The sequence below is a fragment of the Acipenser ruthenus genome, chromosome 4, assembly GCF_902713425.1.
Source record: "Acipenser ruthenus chromosome 4, fAciRut3.2 maternal haplotype, whole genome shotgun sequence".
NCBI classification, from domain to species: Eukaryota; Metazoa; Chordata; class Actinopteri; order Acipenseriformes; family Acipenseridae; genus Acipenser; species Acipenser ruthenus.
In genome coordinates, this window is record NC_081192.1 from 77,076,331 (window position 1) to 77,099,659 (window position 23,329).

General features: G+C 38.1%; 1 protein-coding gene across 2 annotated transcripts in view; it reads left to right on the top strand.

Annotated features, from left to right (window-relative positions):
• Positions 1 to 23,329, top strand: part of LOC117399833 (serine/threonine-protein kinase DCLK3-like) — a 32,723-nt gene continuing 9,394 nt past the window's right edge. Inside the window, exons 1-4 of one of the 2 annotated variants that reach the window (XM_033999238.3) lie at positions 1 to 236; positions 13,153 to 14,981; positions 20,097 to 20,229; positions 21,320 to 21,487. In XM_033999238.3, coding sequence (XP_033855129.3) covers positions 200 to 236; positions 13,153 to 14,981; positions 20,097 to 20,229; positions 21,320 to 21,487 — 2,167 coding nt within the window. In that variant the 5' untranslated portion in view covers positions 1 to 199. Of the gene's footprint in view, positions 237 to 5,478; positions 5,710 to 13,152; positions 14,982 to 20,096; positions 20,230 to 21,319; positions 21,488 to 23,329 lie in introns of those variants that run through there. The other variant, XM_059022839.1, reaches the window with a different exon arrangement.

Below are 23,329 nucleotides of genomic sequence, written 5' to 3' on the forward strand. Positions count from 1 at the left end.
GATCTGTTTGCTAAGAGAACTTTGCTCAGAGGGCTGAATGTTGTTTCCTAGGTGTTGCTGCTGATTGATTTATTAATTTATTTTTTTTATTATTTCGACTTTCAATGTTGAATTATCTTGTAAAAAAAAGATCTGATGTTCGAGGGCTTTCTTTTGATGTCCCTTGCCAATCAACTCCTTCAAAACAAAGCCTGAAGAAATGAACCAGAAAGGATTGCATTGTGAGGACACAGAAGGTACAGTGACTTGTTTGTAGAATATTAAGCTTCTTTGCAAGATTTTGCCCCTCTGCACATTGTATCTTGTTTTTTTTCTTTTTTTTTCTAGTAATACAAATGTTAATGTTTGAAAACTAGAAATAAACACCCCAGAAGCCAGCGTGCACCAAAGCTGTTTCATTCTGGTTTGATAACATTTAAGAGTAAGTGGCTTTACATTTCATTTCATCATTTGTTTACTGTGCCTTAACCCTTTTAGGATGTCTGCAGTCATTCTGAGTGGGTCTTATTGCAATTACTCAAATCATGTGGTTTTTTTTAATGTTTTTGTTAGGATGCCCACTTTTGTTAAATGTTTACTAATATAAAGACACTTTTTGGCAGCTCTAGTCTGCTGGACTTTTCTGTATTTGTCTATGGTACACAGTAGGTAACTAGAACTAAGGAACAGCTACTGAACTCAGTTGAAAGCACTTTAACACAGACTCATCCAAAAATAAAGTAAAAAAAAAAAAAGAAAATTAAATTTGCTCTAACCTTTCTGCCCTTTATCATGCATTATGCTATTTCCCTGTGCTTTACATTCTTGACAAAGGCCTTGAGTACAAGCTTATTAAATCTGGCCACAGACCTGCAGGACGTTGTCACATTCTTAGTCTACTTCTTAGTCTACTTCATGTGTTTATTTTATTTATTGCAGCTCAGCAGTCTAACATGCTCATATAAGAAGGGTTTCACAGTTTTAAGTCCCAGCGGCAGACAGATTGAGGGCTATTTACTGGTGTCTCCGCATTGTAAATGTATACTCATAGGGACCCATTATCCTTGATAGCTGCGATTCAAGAGGTACTGTTACTGTGCTTAAGTCTGAACAGGTGAGGGTGTGGGGAGTTGTTTGAGGATGGCAACAGTATGGTAACAGGATCCAAAGTACTGTACTTGCAACAATAACAGAAACTAGCAGTTACAGCGGTCATACTGTTTACAAGGACCCATGTAAGGACAATCTGGAAAAATATGATTTGATTTTATTTGCCCAAAACTAATAGATTTTAAAATGCATGCACTTAGCTCTAACTATATTATCAAGCTCCTTACCACAAACTTGTGAATGTTGGCACCTTCATGTCCATCATTGCAGGTGTAAATCAAAAAGCGCTATCAGAAATAGAGAATTATTAGCATATAATGCATTTTCTATAAATATAACAACATAAAATAATTCAAAATAATTATTACTTTACATCTAAACTGAAAAAGAATTGTGTACAGGAAAATATAGGACTTTCAACAGGGCTGTCAACATGGTCTAACAGTAAATTAACCAAATGAATTAGTTATTGGATATTGAGGGAGCATTGTACTCTGTAAAATGCACTGTAAAATTATCAGTTCCACATTTCTAATATATGATATAATATAATAAATATGTTACAAAGTATTACATAAACATGGAGACATTGAAAGTATAGTTTATTATCCTGACTACATTTTTACATTTATAGAACCACATATCCAATTGTGATAAAAAGGCATTCTATAGCACAGCTTCTGGTGATGAGATCCTCTGATAGGTCACCAGGGTTTGATTAGATTGCCAGCTTCCAAGCTATTTATGTTTGTTTAATCTTAACAAATACCTGTTTAACATAGCAAGCGGTTTATTTGTAAAAAGAAACATATAATTTGAATCCTACCCAGTGTTACATATTAAAAACACAAATGAGTCTGTGAACACAATTACCAAGCTGTTTTTAAAATCTTTCTTTGTGTGCACTTGACTTGTTTGATGGAGCTTTCACGGTCACTGTATAATACCTTTTGTGTGTCTGTTTTGATTTTAAGGGGAGGTTTATTACAAAGAGGCAATTCAAATATAATGGAGCTTCCCACAGAGGCAGCAGTCCAGTAGACTAGCAAACTAGTCCACTGAACCAAACTATCATAGCATTTCATCATTAGAAGATGGCGCTTATATTTCATTATAATTTGTTACCATTTTGTATCACTTTCTCACAACTTTAAGTAAACTCTGATGATTAATTAAAGAGCTAGTATTAAATATAAGACAACAATTTAGCTGAGTTAAAAGCGTGCATCATAATAAAATGTGGTCTTATTGGTGAGCCAATTTACTTCATTAGCCCAACCAATCAGAGATTCACACAGTATGGTGGCAGTCATTCAGGATCTAAACGCAGCAACATCCTTCATGTTACATTATAATAATGCTTCTCAGTTTTCAATTCAAGGGCTGCAAAACCTGAAACTGCTGTAAGAGGCTACCTCCACTTGTTACAAATGCACACATTTCCTTCTATGAACTTGGTGATCAATACCCACACTTTGTAGTTGCTGCTTTGGAATGTCCTTGCATTGTTTGCTTTCTGAGTCTTCTAATTGAGTACTTATAAATTGGATAAAGTATACTATCAGTTTGCAGAAGTATGAGACATTGAGGATAAACTGGAGAACAGCTGTGTCAAAATCATGACATTGCTATGCTGTGTACACCCCAGTGTAAATAATAATGTTTATTGGGGAAAGAAAACTGAGATTCAAATTTTGGATAAACTGGAAAATGTAATGGAGGACAAGACGGCTGTCTCACATATGTACATTGGACACCAAGTTAAAAACACAGCCATTGTAATAGACAGTACACTGTAAAATTACACCAAGGAACCGAAGGAGGCTCTGTGGGGCAGAATGGGTGTTTAGCTACCCAATGAAGCCATTGGTTTAATTCAGTTAGCACGCTTAGTTACAAATTTCTCCCAAAAGAGCTCAAGATCATGAGGAAACAATTGCACAATAAAACCTGCAACAGTGTTATATCTTTTATAACTTTTATCAAAAGTTTGTGAATAAAAGGCGGTACAAAAGCAGGAGAGAAGGTTAATATCAAAATATTACAAATCAGCACATTAATCTCAGTAAGCAATACTGGTTAGGCAAAATTTCAGTGTAAATGTCAATTACAAGTGAAAGCAATACATTACTTGCATCTACTTAGTCTATTCTGTAAGACTAATTATATTCTTAAGTCAGGAAATATAATAATATGAATATGTACGTATAATTGTTTGAGAAAGTAAATAATTGAATATAAATTCAGTGAATTACAATTAATAGAATATTACAAAATAGTTCTTAATTCTTCATCAATCAGCTGTTAAATATATATCCTTTAATTAGGAAAATAAGATTCAGCACCCCTTATTCAAGTTAATAGATCGCTTTGCTATTCTAGCTGTTAGCTGTAATTCACTTTCATGGAAGAGTAAATCTAGCCTTTCTTTTTGTAAGAAAACTAAATATAGCACACACCCTTTTTACATTACACCACTATCCACTTTTCTGCAAATTCTATTTCATTCTCCAAGTATAGTTTCTGTAAACCTTTCTATTCTTTAGTTTAATTGTGAATAGTCAGTTTGTTTCACAGAGTAGATGCAGTGTTGAGCATGTGTGACGTCTTGTAGAGTGGTGTCCCCTTTCAGCCTTTGTTTAACAAAACATAAATTCTTCCAGTAAAACTGACCATTCCCGATAGGTCAATTCAGTCTTTAAATCATTAGTTGTCCTCTTCTTTAATGACGATCCCAGGTTATTTCTATTTTAATGTCCTTTAAACAATTTTGGAGTCTTCAAGTTTAAAAAAGCTCCTTTTTTCTGACTTTGCTTGCTTGATGTTGACAGCAGCGTTGCCATTCAAGATGTTATGCCTGCTCTTCCCTTTCTCTGACTGACTGTACAAACTCACTCCAAAACAAAGACAGCCTCTTGGTTGCCCTTGAAGATTTCCAAACTCACAATATCTGTCATTGTTCACAATAAGTATATTGAATCAGCCACAACGCCTGGCAATTCAAGGGAGTCAAACCTGGTCGAGCCTGTGGGCCTTGCTTATTGGTGTAGCTATGGTTACTGAGCTAGGCTCACTCCCTTTTACCTCTTCTATTACAATTTTGCAGCTTCAGTACAATTAAAAATAAGCTTAAACTACAAAGAATAAAAAGCTACACTCCTTATCTTTGTGGTTGTCATAGAGACTAGACCAGCTGCCTCCAGACCTATATGCTGAATCATATTAACCTGTTATGTTCCTACAGCTGTATCAGGGATCTGAATGGAAATCTAGCTTTAAGCCTGGCAAGGATGTCAATGTATCAGCTTCTGAATATTAGTAAATAATTAAACACTGCTGAGATAGTGCTTTATCATTCTGGACTCTTCAGAAATTAAAGATCTGTGTCAACGTTTCTACCTTATCAGTAATGTCACTGTATCTAATTGGGAGGTGGCCTATGTCAGTTACCATCAGCAGACGTAGCTTGGCCTGCCAAGTTTAACAAACTGGTGTCTAGTAAGTGCTTTATATTATTATTTTGAAACCCATAGGGCTGTCCGTTATTCAGATGAACAAATACAATCAGCTAATTTCTGATTTTAAATATAACTGTGATTATTATGGTAGCTTTGAAAAGATCACAAGATAGAAATGCTTGATGTGCTTCCAGAGCATTTCCAGCAATGACAACACAATGGATTTTAAACAAACAGCTCACTGCTGCTGATACTGTACCACATTACAGCAGCAGGTGTTTCTATGGTAAATATGGATGTTAACTAAATCTGTTAATATGATTCATTTCTCATGCTTATTTGTATTGTTTGTCATGCCTTAAATTGTGGTTCATTGCCATGGTTTACCATAGTTTACTAATGGAAACTTCCACAAGGGTCTTCTAAATCACTGTGCTATCCAAAATCTCCTTTTTCAAAAACAATGCACTGTATCAACTCTGCATCTGTACGAAAAGTAAGGTTACTTAGTACAAACCCTTTTCCTATACGGTAATTTTTCTTTTAATGAGGTATTTCAATTGATGTACTATACTAAACGTTAATTCCATTCCTCATAGATGTGGACCCCTTCCTGATTTAAAAAAAAAAAACAACTGTATTTGTGCATCGTTGTGGATGAGTCCTCACTCCGTATGGTTGCCAAGCAGTTTCAAACCATCCCAGAAAATCTTGAAAGGGGTTTTGGTTATTCAAATTGCTCTACATTGTTCTTGCCTTGGGTGTCTGTTGCCAGGCTCTTCCTTAACCATGTGCTTTGCAATGGTCCTATTATGCAAACCCTACTGCTGCGCTGAGGCTGCTGCGCGTTGAGGTGAATTGAGAGGAGGTCAGTGGTTAAGTTGCTATTTTGGGTTCGCGCTTGTGGCTCCACCCACAGTGCTGAAGCATCTTTCCTGGTGCTCTTGTATCTAGCCCGCCTGTTAGAGCTCTTCAGTTGATTTCTGAGCGGGAGTCTGAACTGCCACTGTCTGAGTGATTCCCTGGATCCAAGTTAGGTGATTAAAAGTTTGGTGGCTTGTGTGAATGTAATTGTTGTTGTTTTTTCCTCCTGTTACTGCAATGCCTGCTTTACATGAAGGGTGCCCCAGGACAACCTCAAGCCCCAACTGGAGACAGTCTGGTGAGTAGAAATGTACTTGGGTGCTTCAGTTCTGTATAGAGAACAAGGCATGTGATGCACTCAGGAGTCTTTTACTTTATTGTTTGTTGCAATTGAATATATTGGAAGCATAAATAAATGTCACTAATACATTCCTAGTAATTAATTCCTCTGACTTCTCGTCAGACCAAGGTCTTCTTTGTTTTATTCCACTACTTCTCTCTCATAACCTGGATTCTATTTTTCATTCGTTTAATATAGTAAATATGTGGTGGTATCATTGCAATTTTTATTCAAGAATTTGTTTTATTAAATTTGTGTTTTCTGTAATGCTGTTTTAAAATCTAAATTTGTCATTCCATTTTAATTTTTTTCCAAGATGATTTGCATCAATTTGCAGAACTGAAGAGTTCTTAGAATATTCCTGAAGTATTTAGTTAATTCTATATATTAGAATTTTCAGGTAAACTGTCTTTTATTTTAGGCACGTTTCCATCACAATTATGTGTGAACTATGTAAAAATGTACCCAGAATGACTAGAGAAACAAGGTATTGTATAGAGCAACACAATACTGTATAGAAGCAAGGTCATCTTTTTATGAGCATTTTCATGTACTAAGAATGGAATCTATTTCAGCTGTTCGTGATTTAAACCTGATATAGTTTGAAATGTGTACCCAGAGTGATTTGAATTGACTTTGTTGTTTCTATAATGTCAATGGAGCAGTATTTTGGGTTCCTACTGTAGACTTTGTAGGAAAGGCTGCAATATCAAGCTTTAATTTGCTTCTAAAAGGGACCAAGATTATTCAAGTTTATTCACATACTTCATCCATAACTTCAAAACACTGAAGGTACTAGTCTAAATCTTTGTCTACTTGACATTATTTGAATACCTGTATGATGATTTCTGCTGTGCCCCTATGATTTAATTATTACTATGATTTATCACGATTAACCATGGTTTTTACAATGCTTTACCAACTTACCTGTATGCTTGTCTTTGTATGCATGTTTTCATTATAATTTTACAATGCTTATTCTTATATCTTACTGTGTAAGAGTTACCTTTAAGTAATACAACGTTGCATTTAAATTTAAGTACGTTCTAGAAGGTCTATTCATTTGATTCAAACTGTGGTGGATCTAAATAAAACCACTGAGATCATTCAAATTTGTATACATAGGTTATGAAAATCAAACATCTAACAGTGTGAGTTCACATTGTGCATTTCTGTCTGAATACATTTCTAAAATACAAGGGAGGTTCCAATTAAGTTAGCTAAATTAGTCATCAAAAAGTATTGTTCAAGAAAAAAAAAAAACATGACGAGAGCTCATACTGCTATTACATTATCGTTTATGTTATTGCGGTTACTTTTTAGCATGTTGTTTACAGTTGTTGCAGGGTTTTACAAACGATGCAATGATAATAATTACTGCACCACCCGAATCAATCAATAACTTGCTATACTGTAAGAGGCCAGGACCACCTCCCCATATTACTGTAATCCATTTCTATTATGTTCAAATTATTTTAGTTTATTCATTGTAAAACTAGTACCACAGCTAATAGCTACTCTCATCTCAAAGGTTTTGATACAGTTGAAACTGCTGTGTACTGACATATGTATTGAGGGCTTTATCCCAAATGAACAATTGCATGCATTTTTAAATAAATATAGCTCTTTGGCTGTATATGGGTCCCAACGACTAAAGATGCCTTTGGGGAATGTAAACAAGATTGACAGTCAACAAGGTCTTATATTAAAGTCAAATGATCTGATACACAAATGTAGCTATATTTTGTGGGCCTAGCTTTCCTGACACGTCGGCAGCAAAACTAATTTTATAATCCTGCTAAGGTCTGCCTAAACTACTCCTGCACTAATGCCTTTTTTCTGCTGTGTGCTGTAAACCAATACCAGAGATCAGATTTTTGTCTTTCCATCTCAGTGACTCAACGTTCACATGAGAATATCAGTTAGAGGGACCCTCTCTCAGCAGCTCTGCGCCATTAAATAATTTAAAGTACACGGGGTAAGACAGGATACTTCCACAAAACTTTTAGGATTAGGCTTGTGTTGCACAACAGCAGCCAAAAATGAAGTGTCATTATTCTCATAGGTAGATACTTATGCAGGATATCTCTTTCAGTATGGATGTTTGTTTTGGTGACACTTTGTAATAAGTGAGTAACTGCTTATGGTAAATCAAGGGCAGTGCTACCCTTTTACATGCACAAATGTATTATGAATTCAGTTTTGATAAAACGAACTACGCAAAAAAAGAAGTAAAAAATAATTATTATATATTATATATTTTTAAGAATCACACAGTCTTCTGTGCAGTGCTTTGAAAAATTAGTATACACTCATTTCTGTAAAAGGCTTTGAAGTGCAAACTTGAATTAATTTAAAATGACTAAACATTCCTTTAAGAGTCCTGAAAGTGAATAGTGCTCCATGTCTCACTTTGTGAAGTACTCAACAGCCAATTAGAAGTATAGAAACGTGATTCAAGAAAATCTAGTAAATGTACGTTTCTACACTTTGAACCGTGGCATTTACAGTGACAACAATCAAGTTTCTGTAAACTAGCATTCGCTGAAATTCCCAGCAGTAGGTTCCCCTAGACTTTATTAAGGAAGTTAAGACCTTGAGGTTCTTGAGCATTGGGCCTCTTTAGGAGATATCTTTATTGGAATATTGCATGCTGGGTATGCCAAAAGTGGTCTATTTACCCAATAACAAGAACTAAAGAAAGTTCAAAGGCATATCTGTTCCAGGATCTTAACGCTTGCTAATTCTGTTTTTGTTGAAAGCCTGCTCCATTCAACTACCCTGGTCCAGCACCCGAGGTTCTTATGTATACAACAGCCTTGTCAGTTAAATGCTTAATTGCACAAAAGCAAATCCCTTTTTTATTTTGTCGGTTGCCCTGGAAACTGAAGCTGAAAAGAACGATGTGCCATTTGTATTTCAAGTCCTGTTACAATGTTGTGTTGTGAGACTCCCCTGAAAGAAAGCTCTGGCATTTCCTGGTAAAATAATGTTTTCCTGTAAGCAAACACAGGGTGCTGGGTTTTAATCAGCACTGACTAATCACAGCTTTTACTCCACCACCAGGTTTATATGTGAACAAAAATGTCAAAAGCATTCCCTGTCTTTAGCTTACATCAGTGGCAGTTCTAGGATTTACTGGGCCCTGGTGCGAGACAATGAAGTAGACCCCCCCCCCCCCCCCACCCACCCCCGACCAGAAAAAAAAAAGAAGAAAACGTGCAGCACAACCTAAAGAAAATACATCAGCAGCAAAATCTGAATCGCTCATAAACGTAGTTTTTAAATTTTCCCAAAAAACATATTTTAACGTTATTTTACTGTGAACAAGACAGTAATCAGTCAAGTAACAGTATATCCAAACATTTTAATAAATCCATTAACAAGATTAATCAATTTGAATAATAACTCGATTTATTTTTCAGTTAAGATTGAAACATATTATTAACTTCAAAATAGTCACAAAAATGTATTAATCACAGGCATCAATTGGATTTTTTAATTAATGTTTTTTCAGGGTGCTTTTTTCTTTAATGAAAAAAAAAGGTGCTAATAACAATTTGGTGTAAAGAGCTTTGAGAATATGACCCATATTGTGATTCAAAGCTATTGGCCTTTTTAGGGTAACTTGAACTAAATGGCTTCCTCTATGTGAAAAATTCATTAGAAACGGAACCTTATCTATCTATAAATAATGCTGCTAGTACACAGATTTGTTATAAGAGCTAGCACTTGAAAAGCCTTTCTAATATATTAGAGGTTGTTGTTCACAAAATTGTTACCAATGTATTGTTATCTCAGAATGTGTTTTGTAACCCATGCACCCAGTAGTAGTAATATGGCTCAGAATTATTTATAAATGTATTACACTACGCTAGTATACTATTATTATTTCTGTAGTATTACACTCCAATACAAAACTTTGGTTTTGTGAATAATTTTAAAAACATACAGCACTGGGTATTATTCATAAAACACTTTCTAGGAGGATGTTTGTGCTGGTTTTAATGTCCTTTAATGGGTCTAGGATCTGTTTATGTTTACTGTGGACCAAAATGTCAGATACATTTGCATCCCTTCTAAAAGCATATGTATTTGAATAATTTGCTAGAAGAACCACTTTTGAATGCTTGCAAACATCATACAAAAGTAAGGTACAAGATAATGTTATTTGAAGCCACTTACTCTTTTCCTTTCAAGTTTAATTTAGATGTTGGAGTGCTTGCTTCATGTCTAAACTTGTTACACTACATACTGTATACGAGAATGTGAAGGGTCTATATAAAGTGTGTTGATTGAATCCCCTTGTTGCTCTATAATGAAATAGTAATTGCATGCAAACTTTTTCAACAAAAACAAACATACAGTAAGACCTGTCTAATGTAGACCTTCTCCATACTGGCATTCTGTATAATTCTCATGATTTTTGGATTGCCATCAAATCCCTATTGTATTGAAGCAAATGGTGTGATACCCTCTACAATCCGGAACCTGTCAATGTTTATGTTTCTTCTGCCTAAAATCAATAGAAATCTGACTGAAGTTTAAAACTAGTATTAAAAAACAAAAAGCAAAACGCTGTGTATGTACACTGGAGGCATTCTGAATTGTGCAGTTGTTGCAGCGTACCAAATTTAGTCCACTTGATGTTTCTAACTAGTGGATTAAGCAGGCTTAGTCCACTTGATTGTACTAAAGTTAGTACACCTGCCAATCCTGATTGCAGCATACCAGAAGTTAATCATCACTGGTGGATCATCTGTTAAATCAGATTAAACAAGATTGTGATTGCAGCAGCGTACCAAATCAGATTCGTGATGATCCTGTTCAAGTGAATTAGCTTAGTACTGTGAAGGATAAGACTAACTTAGTACACTTGCTCTGCGCGTCCTTTAGAATTTAAATCAAGGGAAGTAATGTTAAAATTTTACAATGCATTAGTAAGACCTCATCTAGAATATTGTGTTCAGTTCCGGTCACCTCGTTACAAAATGGATATTACTGCTCTAGAAAGAGTGCAAAGGAGAGCAACCAGAATTATCCCGGGTTTAAAAGGCATGTCATATGCAGACAGGCTAAAAGAATTGAATCTGTTCAGTCTTGAACAAAGAAGTCTACGTGGTGATCTGATTCAAGCATTCAAAACCCTAAAAGGTATTGACAATGTCGACCTAGGGGACATTTTTGACCTGAAAAAAGAAACAAGGACCAGGGGTCACAAATGAAGAATAGATAAAGGGGCATTGAGAACAGAAAATAGGAGGCACTTTTTTACACACAGAATTGTGAGGGTCTGGAACCAACTCTCCAGTAATGCTGTTGAAGCTGACACCCTGGGATCCTTCAAGAAGCTGCTTGATGAAATTCTGGGATCAATAAGCTACTAACAACCAAACAAGCAAGATGGGCCGAATGGCCTCCTCTCATTTGTAAACTTTCTTATGGTCTTATGTTCTTAATATATATAGGCCCTACATTTAAAATAAACTTTGTAATCAATACCTTTGATACTGTTTTCAGTTTAACGCAATACAATTTCAGTTATGCTGTAACTATATCACGCAATTAAAGTTGTCTGTGCCTGTGCAGTAATGTTGGCAGCTTAAACGCAAGTATAATCTGCCAGTTTGAAATGCGCACAAAAAGACATGATATTTATTTTTATTAAAATATGTTTGATGTAATAAATATGTGTCGTTCTTTTTGTACAGGGATCCCTTTATATATTTATCTGACACTGAATTCCACATATCAGATTAGTAAAGAAGGGTTTATACAGCTATGGGCAAAAGTTTGGCATCACCTTTAATTTTAGGATTGAGACATAATAAAATAAAATAGAAACTATGTGAACATAATTTAAATATTTTATTTAACACCATGTAATCAAATAAACTACTAAATGATATCACAAAAGATACCGGAAGCCAAAATACTAGTACAGTATCTCATGTTAGATTTTAATTTGTCACATTTTTCAATTTGTCAGTTTTTTGTTAAGTATATGGAAAACTACAAAGCGGTATGTAATTTAATATATTGACGTAACATTATTTAGCAGGTTTTATTCGACTTTATGAAGCAAAATGTGTTAATTCTATAGGGTTATGTACAACTTTTTGCCATAGCTGTAGGTTATTAGTCACCATTATCGGTCTAACTTGTTCTGATCAGTTAAACCAGTTACCGGGATCATCTGTTTGGTACGCTGCAATCAGGATTAAATTAGTACAGATTTGCAGGATTTTCTAATCCGCATTTTAGTCCACTTGAAGTGAACTAAATCACTGGTATGCTGCAATTGACCCTAAATGTCTAAATGTCATCACAATGAGTTATCTCTTGAAAGAAAATGTGTGCTGATCAAAAAAAATTGAACGTTTACCAAAACCAACACAAAAATAGCTTAATGAAAAATTCTAAACTGCAAGGTAAACTGCTTCAGACATTCTGTAAAGAAAAGATGCCTACTTAAAACCAAAATGGAGAACCTGAATGCAAGCAAAAAGTGCCTGAATCCTGCATGCAGTATGAACACGTGAATGTCTTTCTATGGGAACGGTTTAAACAGGCTTTTGCTAATAACTGGTAAAGTTTTTGTTGAGGCATATCTGTTTAAAGTTTGCTGAGGCATTATTATGTTTATTATTCTGTGTATGTACAGTAGTAAAGCTGTTTTTTTAAAGGGTTCAAATTGTTTTGTTATTTTACCTTTTTTTTGATACAGTATTAGATTTTTTTTATAACAATCCAGCACAATTTTCAGTCCCAGTAAAGGTTTTACTGTATGAACAATGCATGAGTCTTCTGAACACAGGTTCTGTAAACAAACCAAACAGGCTTTGAGGGAATTCATTCTTAATGCAAGACAGTAGACAATGTAATGTAGCACCTTTTTCATATTCATAGGGCACACTTGCCCACAAGAGTATGCTTCTTCACTAGGAAAATTCAATCACCTTAGAAAGCAAAGGAAACCAAGAGTAGCCTCAGAAGCTATGTTTTAGGACTGCTGTGTTGTGAAGCTATATGTTGTAATTGCAGACTGGTTTAAAAAGACTTTGATTTTAACAACAATAAACACAGAGGTACAGCAAATTCCATTTTGATAGAACCTGTATCACAATTAAAAACAATAGTGCACGTTGATGAAGACTGCACTATGTGGTAGTTGACCATAACTGGAGCGATCCATCCCACACCAAAGTTTGCTTCGCTGTAGCAGGGATGATACTTCACTTTTGTTATACCATTAGTGCAAGTACTGGCTTACCATTTTACATATCCAATGTTGCCTACTACTAAAAGCTAATTAGGGACAATAGGTTATAAAAGCAGGTCTCAAATGCATATTCATATTATATTTGATAGCTAATCAAGGCTTTTTGTTTTACTTTGCAGGCCAGAGAGCCTCATTCCCAATCTCTATAAAGGATACAAACGAAAGAAACAGCGTCAGTAGACTTCAGTCTGTCTACCCACCCATAGGCTGCAGGACGTTTGGAAAATCTTTGTCCGGCCCGACTTGTTTTAATATGCAGTTCCACCAGCATGGAAATGCTTTCCACACAATCCACTCAGAGGACAGCCCAGTCAGGCCAAGGATAGTGACTGTGGTGAAGCCGGGAGGGAGGAGACACCCGAGGAAGATAACGATACTTCTCAACAGACGTTCTGTACAGACCTTTGAGCAGCTCGTTGCAGACATATCAGAGGCTCTTGGTTTTCCTCGATGGAAGAATGGCCGTGTAAAAAAACTATTCAGCCTCAAAGGAAAGGAAATCCGTAGCGTGTCAGATTTCTTCCGTGCCGATGATGTCTTTGTTGCAGCTGGAAGGGAAAAGCTGACTCTGAAGGAAGTTCAGGAGGTTTTGGAGGATCTCTATCCTGATAGTCCGTATTCCCAGAGCCTAATTCAAAAAGAATGGGAGCGTTCTCAGAAGCCCAAGAATTATCATAAGGGCTCCAAGGCAGACAGCAGCTTTGATGAGGAGTCTGAGGTTGCTAAGCAACACCTTGGTACGAACCTGGAAAGAGTCAGGGCCAAGGCCAGGCAAGAGGAAAGAGTGAAAGCCAGAAAGTGGAAGAAGGAACAATTGGAACAAGAACAGAAAGAGCTGACTGAGAGGAAAGGAGCAAAGGAGATTTACCAACTAAGAGATGAGATAATTGATAAAGGAGCAGTCACCTATGCTGTGCAACACTGTGAAAAGTGTAAAAGAGAACGACAGCTCAAAGTGCACTGCAATGCTACCAGAGAAAGAGATGGGTCACCTGGAAAGGAAGTCCATAGGAGGGGAAAAGAGCAGCCTGATGACCTACACTCAGAAAAGAAAAAACTAAGGCAGAGGGGTTCTAGAACATCGCAGGAAAACTTCAAGGAAGAAAAAGAAGAGGGAGCAGATGTGAAAGACATCAAAAAGACTTGTAAGGAATGCTCCAGGAGGGATAATGAACACAAAGAAATGTCTCCTGTTCATGGACAACACAAGGTAGAAAGGAAGAAGGTACAAAAAGAAGAAAATCCAGAGGTACAAAAGGAACCAAACACAGCAATTCATGAATCTGCAGTGGGGGAAGTAGATGAGATTCATCAACAGAATTACCACAATCACGCAGAAAAGCAAAGCTCTGGAGCAGAAGAAAACTCTGAAAAAAGCAATAAAAAGAAAGAACTTCACAAAAAGATGGCAAAAGTAGAGCAAGGGGAAGAAGCTACTGAGAAAATAGAAAAGGAAAAAACTCCAGCAATGAGCCAGGAAGAAGATGTTAAAAAAGATTCTACAAATATATGTGCTGTAAAGACTAGACACATAAAAACACAAAGTGACATAGAGAGCTTTTATGAGATTGGTCGAACTGTTGGGGATGGGAACTTTGCAGTTGTGAAGGAGTGCAAGCTTCGAAACACAGACGTGCTGTACGCCATGAAGATTATTGATAAAGCCAAACTGAAGGGGAAGGAGCACATGATAGAAAATGAGATCTCGATCATTAAAAGCCTCTCTCACCCGAACGTTGTGAGACTGCTGGAGGAGTACGAAACTGATAGTGAGATCTATCTGATCATGGAGTTTGTTCACGGAGGGGACCTCTTTGATGCCATCACAGAGAGTGTGAAGTTCACTGAACACAACGCAGCTCAAATGATCATTGACCTTTGTCAGGCACTGGCTTACACTCATAGTAAAAATGTGGTGCACAGGGACCTCAAACCAGAGAACCTGCTGGTAAGTAAACATGTAAAGGCGTGCTTCCATATAAATGTCTTTATTTCTGTATATCTAGTATACATTACTTGCTACTTAAATATACTGTATGTTACAAAATACATCTTCTATAAAGTTCTGATCGTACTGGAGATCCCAAACCAGATTCTTCATTCTGCAGTGTATCTGAACAGGTATGAATATCTAGCTTAGTCCAATAAAGGTGGACATTTAGAAATAGCTGTGACCCTACGTCTACTCTGACAATTAAAAGCTCTAACCAAGACCAGTAAAGATCCGAATTTGTATATTGTTAACACTGTTACAAATGAATGGCCACCGGAAGCCAACTCTATACTTAAAGTGTGTTCCATTACCCCCCCCCCCCCCCCCCCCCCCCACCCCGACACTCGGACACCTCCTGCCCCTGTCCCTCTCATGAGAAAAAATGTGCATTTCTGTGCAGCCTACCTGACAGATGTTGCACCTGAAAGGAGAAGGGTTGCAAAGAGTGCATTGGTGTCCTTCACTGTGTAAAGAACCTCAGGGGGGCATGATCTGTAACCAGTGTGAAGGTTCGTCCCAGGAGGTAATAATGAAGGGCTTCCGCCGCCCATCTGATGGCCAAGCATTCCTTCTCTATGACCGCATAATTCTTTCTCTGTGAAGGAGCTTGTGGCTGATAAATATCACTGGATGCTCCTCCCCCCTTACCTCCTGGGACAACACGGACCCCAGACCGACCTCCGACGCAGCAGTCTGTAAGATAAAAAGTCTGGTAAAAACTGGGCGTATTAATGCTGAGGCTTGGCTCAGATATTTTTGTTAAGGTATCGACAGCCCCTTGACAGTCTGTGGACTGTTTTATCTTTTCAGGCGCTTTCTTTTTGGTTAGGTCGGTGAGTGGGACTGCTATAGATGTGAAGTGTGGAATAAATCACCTATAATAACCCACTAGCTCCAGCACCGACCTAACCTGGTGTTTTGTTCTGGGAATGGGCGCCTCCAACAAAGCCTGCACCTTATTAATTATTGGCTTCACCTTGCCCCTTCCCAGAACCTAGCCCAAGTATTTTGCCTCCTCTTTTCCAAAAGCGCACTTACCCAGGTTTGCCTTGAGCTCCGCTTCCCTTATTGACGCCCATGTTGAGCTATGTCATCTATGTATGCAGCCGCATACTCTCCATGAGGCTGGTGCACTTTATCCATAAGGCGCAGGAAAGTTGCCGGGGCTCTGTGTAGGCCAAAGGGCATCATGCGGAACTGGAAAAGACCCTGAGGTGTTGAAAAAGCTGTTTTCTCATGTGATTGTTTTGTCAACGGTATCTGCCAATAGCCCTTTGTCAGATCAAGGGTGGATATGAACTGAGCCACTCCCAGTCGATCCAACAGGTCGTATGCATCAAACTTGGAGTGGGAATTTACCTTGCAAAAGTCCATGCAGAAACTAATGGTTCCGTCTGGCTAGTTTCCAACACCACCGGACTACACCACTCGCTCTGCGACAGTTCGATCACTCCAAGTTTTAGCATCACCTCCACCTTCCCATACCACTTCCTGCTGTTGTTCTGGTACTCGGTATGTTCTTTCTCTCACCCTTGTTTCTGGCTATGTGACTATGGCGTGCTCTATCCAATTGGTCCTACCTGGATTTTTAGAAAAAAACACCAAATTGTTGTATTACATTTTCTAGATCTCTTTTCTGTAACTGGTTTAGATTCTCCCCCATCAGAATGCCCATTGACTGTTCAGTGGACATGCAGGGACCCAGATCTGCCTCCAGAGGGAGAGGGGAAACAAATATGACTTCTCTCTCTCTCTCTCCAAGGTTTTAACAAATTAATATGGTAAATTTTATTTTCTTGTCATAAATTCATAATTTACTGTGCCAGTTTTCTGAATGACTTCAAAGGGACAATGCCATTTTGCAAACAATTTACACACTGTTGAGGGGAGATACAGTAGCACCCGGTCACCTGGTTGAAATGATCTAATTCAAGCATTACGATTATATCTCTGCTCCTGAACATGTTGTGCTGCTTCTATATTTTCCTTTGCCAATCAGCCGACCAATTCAAGGTGGTCCCTAAGTTCGAGCACATATTTAACAATATTCTGAGCTTTATAGACGCTATACCTTAGACAGTGACTATCTCCCTCTGAATATCTACCCAAGAAAACAGCTTTACCAACTCTTCCGCCACAGACTGAGCTGTCAGTGTACGCATCAGGATATCGAGTCCAGTCCACTATCACTGAAATGAATCGATATCCTGACTCTGTACCATCCAAAGGGCCCATGAGACATACCCCAATCTAATCAAATGACATAGAAACAAATGGTAGTGGAACTAAGGGTGCCATCTTAACCCCCTTTGCGGCAGTCAATTGGCACTCTGAACATGATGCCACATATTTCAGTATATCACCAAAGGCTCCCAGGCAGAAAAATCTGGCCAGAATTCTCTTCTCTTCTCTTGGTCTTTTCACGACCGAGGTGCCCCGTATACGGAATGTCATGGGCCAGCCAAAGCACATCTATCCGAAAAGACCGAGGTCCGTGACAAATGATATAACTGGTTCATTATGGCGTAATACGGAAATGTTATTGGTATCATATTATCAATCATTTTCCCCTTGACATAATAAACCCTTTCTCTAGCAAATTGGAGAACAGAGTCGTTACCCTGTTCCTCCGTCAAGTCTATATCCCTGTTCCTATGGGTTTGCTGACCCCTGGTAGGTTACACTGTGTTCCTACCCCTTTTCCACTCTGTTTCATCGCTTGGGGCTTCTCTGCAGCTGCCCCTTCTTCCACTCTGTGACTGGCTCCCTCAGCTTGCTCTGCCCTCCACTCCTTTCTTGTTTTTCAGGGTCAAAATTTTGGGTTAAACAGATCGGATTGTAAAAGGGAAAATCTTGCCAATTGATTTCTCCTTTAATACCTGGGTTGGGGTGGCCACACAAACCTGTCTCGTCCCAATGAGGCTATAAATAATTGAGAGTCCTGCCCAATGATCACAGTATACACCAATTTCTTGGCGACCGCCATGACTATGTTCGCGGTCTGCTCTTGAATACACAATTTGATTTTTGTGGTAGGGTATGTCCTGATGTCGCCATGGATACATGCAATAACCGCTGACTGTAATGGCTGCCAGGACACACCCCCTAGGAGTGTTTGCCTAATGAGTTTTTACCGACACCCAGAGTCCAGTAATGCGTGGGTTCTCCTTGTTCCAGCATACACTGTCACCTGATAGGAAGACCCCCCACCCGTTTTCTCTGTAATACTTGCCGGTTGATGTGTTGGTATGAGCCCGGCCTCACACTCCATGAGTGGGCATTTGGTGATCTTGTGCCCCGGCTCATTACACCTAAAACAAATTAAAGAAGGTGGAGACTCTGGGGTTGTACTGCCATTGTCCCGCCCCCCAGTCAGGAGTGTGGTAGGGAGAGTTTCTCTAACCCAGTTGGGTACTAACCATGGGGACCACTGGTTCGTACTCCGGTTAGCCTGTCGGGTATTTACCTTGCTGTCAGGACTTGCTTTCGTCATGGGATTCCCTGGAGTCTCTTTAGGTGGCGTGGCACTTGCTCCCCGGACTGCCATGACAGCATCTTCGTATGCCTCGGCCAGCTTGATTCTTTCCTCCACAGTGGTATCATTGTTATTTACTTAAGTGCACTCTAGATAAATAAATAACCAGTAAACCACTGAACCAAACGGTGGCAGGGCTGAGGCTTGCCCCTGTAAAATATGTTTTATGGATGCGCCACTCGGGAGCCCCCAATATGTTTTATGTTTGATTATAAATAACATTTGGTGTGTTTATAAATACATAATTTTTTTAAAATCACAAACAAGTTTGTGCTAGATATGGCAGGGCTGGGAGGTTAGACTTCCCTCCCTGTCTAATGGAATCCTAATATACAGCAGGTGGCCAGGTGTTAATTGACTAATTGATGATCAAGTAAAGTTGGCCACATGCCTTTAAAAAGGGTCTGGAAAAGCCAGTCCTTTGTTCTGTGATATGTAAGCCCCATTACCAATGTGAGTGAACCAAAACCGAGGACCACCTTGTGTTTAACTGGGATCCTTAGGACCATAGGTAGGGATTCATTTACAGGATTTTAATCCTAAATTTATTTAGTTTTTATAGGGAGAAGGTTCCTGGTGCGGGACCTCCCATTTTGCAACCCCCTTTAATTGTGAATAACCTGGATGCCTGATGCATTTCAACCTCAAACCCACTGTGTCTCTCTCATATTTCAGCAGATACCCACACAGTAACAGAACACCCTGTTACACAAACATTATGTGCAGGTCTGGCAAGTAAAAAGCCCACAAGTAACAAGTAACTGGCCACAAGTAACAAGTGATATGTGCACCACTACCTAAATAAAAAGAAGTCAGTGTAGTTTTGCACGTAGTTTGGATACAGACATTCAAAACCAATTTACTAGACTCCAGAATACAGGTACAGCAACAAATATGTGTAAAGGTGCCGGTAATGGAAATATCTACTGAAAGTGCATACAATTTGTTATTGACATTAAGAAATGCATTTAAATACATTAAAAGGTTTCACATCACTTCATCTGGTGGAAACTAGGCCTGTTCCCTGTGTTATCAGAATTGAAATGATTAGAAAGAAAAAATCAGTGGGTGAAAAAAAAGAAGGGAAATGAAAAGATGATGAGGGTCAAATGACTCCATAGGTTCACAGAAAAGTGTATTGTAGCACTGATAGGTTTGAAAGCCTTTTATTTTGAGTAAACAATTGGCAGTGTGCCTTTTCCTTTTGTTTTTGTTAACATAATACTTAGAAATGTATAAACATTGAACATGAAATTAAAGTAAAATAATCACCAATGCTTTTGCTTTTTTAGTCATCGGCTCTACCAAATATACAGAACACAATAGTACTGCAACCTGTTGTTTGTTCTGCCCTCTTGTGTGATAACAACAGCATCTGTGTTGTGTTTTTTTGGATATTCTCATTACTTAAAAAAACGTTTTTTGCCCAGGTAAATGTAGTTATTGTATGTGTACCTGGTGAAAGCCATAATGGTGTTTTGCTGATAGTCTTTGTTTTTTATACTGACTGAAGTTTTGTGCTTTATTGAAACAAGGTTCAACATAATGAGGATGGAAGCACCACACTAAAACTGGCAGACTTTGGTCTTGCAATGGAGGTGACTGAACCGATTTTCACAGTCTGCGGGACGCCTACGTATGTGGCTCCGGAAATACTCTCTGAAAAAGGTAAACCTGGTTGTGGAAATGCCCTTTAAATGAGCAGAATCAAATAGCTATTATGCATGTTACATGGAAACAGGCTAATTATTATTTGTTTATTTAGCAGACGCCTTTATCCAAGGCAACTTACAGAGACTAGTGTGTGTGAACTATGCATCAGCTGCAGTCACTTACAGCAACATCATCTCACCTGAAAGACAGAGCACAAGGAGGTTGAGTGATTTGCTCAGGGTCACACAGTGAGTTAGCCGGGATTTGAACAGGGGACCTTCTGGTTACCAGCCCTTTTCGTTAACCACTGGACCACACAGCCTCAATACAAAAAAGTTTATGTATTAGGAGGCTGTGTGGTCCAGTGGTTAAAGAAAAGGGTTTGTAACCTGGAGGTACCCGGTTCAAATCCCACCTCAGCCACTGACTCATTGTGTGACCCTGAGCAAGTCACTTAACCTCCTTGTGCTCCGTCTTTCGGGTGAGACGTAATTGTAAGTGACTCTGCAGCTGATGCATAGTTCACACACCCTAGTCTCTGTAAGTCGCCTTGGATAAAGGCGTCTGCTAAATAAACAAATAATAATAATAATAATAATAATAATAATTACTGGTTAACATTTACTGAGTAAATTCCTGGAATGGATAAAAAAAAAAGCTCCAAATACTGTTGTCCTGTTTTAAAACAATCCATTGAGCACATTGATAGCAATGGCTGATTTAGTCACACTAAGAGTAGAAGTTGCACTTGACTGACTTTTTGATTAAAACCCAGGACCCTAAAACAAGGAGATACCTAAGCACTTGTCCTATAATAGCTTTAACTGGAGGACACATCTAGAGGCAACAGTCTGTCTATATTCTGTTTATACCAAAAGTATATACAGTATTTAAAACGAATATCAATAAAATATGTACATTTTTAATATTAAATCAATAAATTCAGGGATTATTTTACCTGGCAGATCTTGACTTTCATTGGGGGAGTTTCCATTTGTTTCCATGTTATACCACTTATGCTATTCCATTCATGTTGCTGTATCCAACTCATGTTAATGAATCTATACTATATAATATCGGTGTTTGGTGTTGTTATTTTTCTGAGGTTATGGTCTGCAAGTTGACATGTGGGCCACTGGTGTGATCCTCTACATCCTGCTGTGTGGTTTCCCTCCATTTCGCAGTCTGGAGAGAGACCAGGAGGAGCTGTTTGAAATCATCCAGCTCGGGGAGTACGAGTTCCTGTCCCCCTACTGGGACAACATCTCCGATGGTAAGTGCAGCTTTAAAACACTGCACCTCAAGTTTGTTTATGTTGAAGACAAACCACCCACTTGACTTTTTTGAGGATGCAAAATTGAAAATGGATAACTGCAAAGCATACGACATGGTCTATTTAGATTTCCAGAAAGCTTTTGACAAAGTCCCGCATAAAAGATTAATTCTCAAACTGAACGCAGTAGGGATTCAAGGAAATGCATGCACATGGATTAGGGAGTGGTTAACATGTAGAAAACAGAAAGTACTGATTAGAGGAGAAACCTCGAAATGGAGTGAGGTGACCAGTGGTGTACCACAGGGATCAGTATTAGGTCCTCTGCTATTCCTAATCTACATTAATGATTTAGACTGTGATATAGTAAGCAAACTCGTTAAATTTGCAGACGACACAAAAATAGGAGGAGTGGCAGACACTGTTGAAGCAGCAAAGGTCATTCAAAATGATCTAGACCGCATTCAAAATTGGGCAGACACATGGCAAATGAAATTTAATAGAGAAAAGTGTAAAGTATTGCATGCGGGCAATAAAAATGTGCATTATAAATATCACATGGGAGATAGTGAAATTGAAGAAGGGGACTATGAAAAAGACCTAGGAGTTTATGTTGACTCAGAAATGTCTTCATCTGGACAATTGAATTTAAATCAAGGGAAGTAATGTTAAAACTCTACAATGCATTAGTAAGACCTCACCTTGAATATTGTGTTCAGTTCTGGTCACCTCGTTACAAAAAGGATATTGCTGCTCTAGAAAGAGTGCAAAGAAGAGCAACCAGAATTATCCCGGGTTTAAAAGGCATGTCGTATGCAGACAGGCTAAAAGAATTGAATCTATTCAGTCTTGAACAAAGAAGACTACGCGGCGATCTGATTCAAACATTCAAAATCCTAAAAGGTATAGACAATGTCAACCCGGGGGACTTCTTTGACTTGAAAAAAGAAAAAAGAAAAAAGGACCAGGGGTCATAAATGGAGATTAGATAAAGGGGCATTCAGAACAGAAAATAGGAGGCACTTTTTTACACAGAGAATTGTGAGGGTCTGGAACCAACTCCCCAGTAATGTTGTTGAAGCTGACACCCTGGGATCCTTCAAGAAGCTGCTTGACGAGATTCTGGGATCAATAAGCTACTAACAACCAAACGAGCAAGATGGGCTGAATGGCCTCCTCTCGTTTGTAAACTTTCTTATGTTCTTCTTATGTTCTTATGTTCTTATTAATGACTTCTCTGTAGCCACATTGCACAACATATAGCCACCACCTTTGACGCCTCTCTATGATATGGGAATTGATGTATTTTGACGTCTATAATCCCCTACTGGCCTAATTACTACATTACTAAAACAGAGAACACCCACGCCCATTTTGCTTCAATGTCAGACTGTGCCAACCAGGCACGAGCAAAGAAAAGAGGTCACCATCAGTCACACAATTGTCATGTCCAGTGCAATACTTATCGTTTTTAAATGTATTGAATTGCACTTAAATAAATGGTTACTTACTATTATTTATTCTATACACCTCTGAATGTTTTTAGCAGTTCAACTGTATATTGGTAGTAGAACTAATTAAGAATAACAACAATGTGATATTCATGAATACCACTATATTTTATAAGTATATCTTTATTATGAAGGCTGAAGCCATATCATTGTGAAGCCATATCAGCACAAAGGGGCTCCAGAGAGTAGCAGATAGCAGATTTAAAAGTGATGCAAAAAGACAATGCTATAAGATAGAAATTGTGCCTACATGCGACAGCCAAAACTTTTACTATCATAGGGTGCATTTGCAGAACAAATACATGTGTCTATTGTCACATTCTTATTTAGG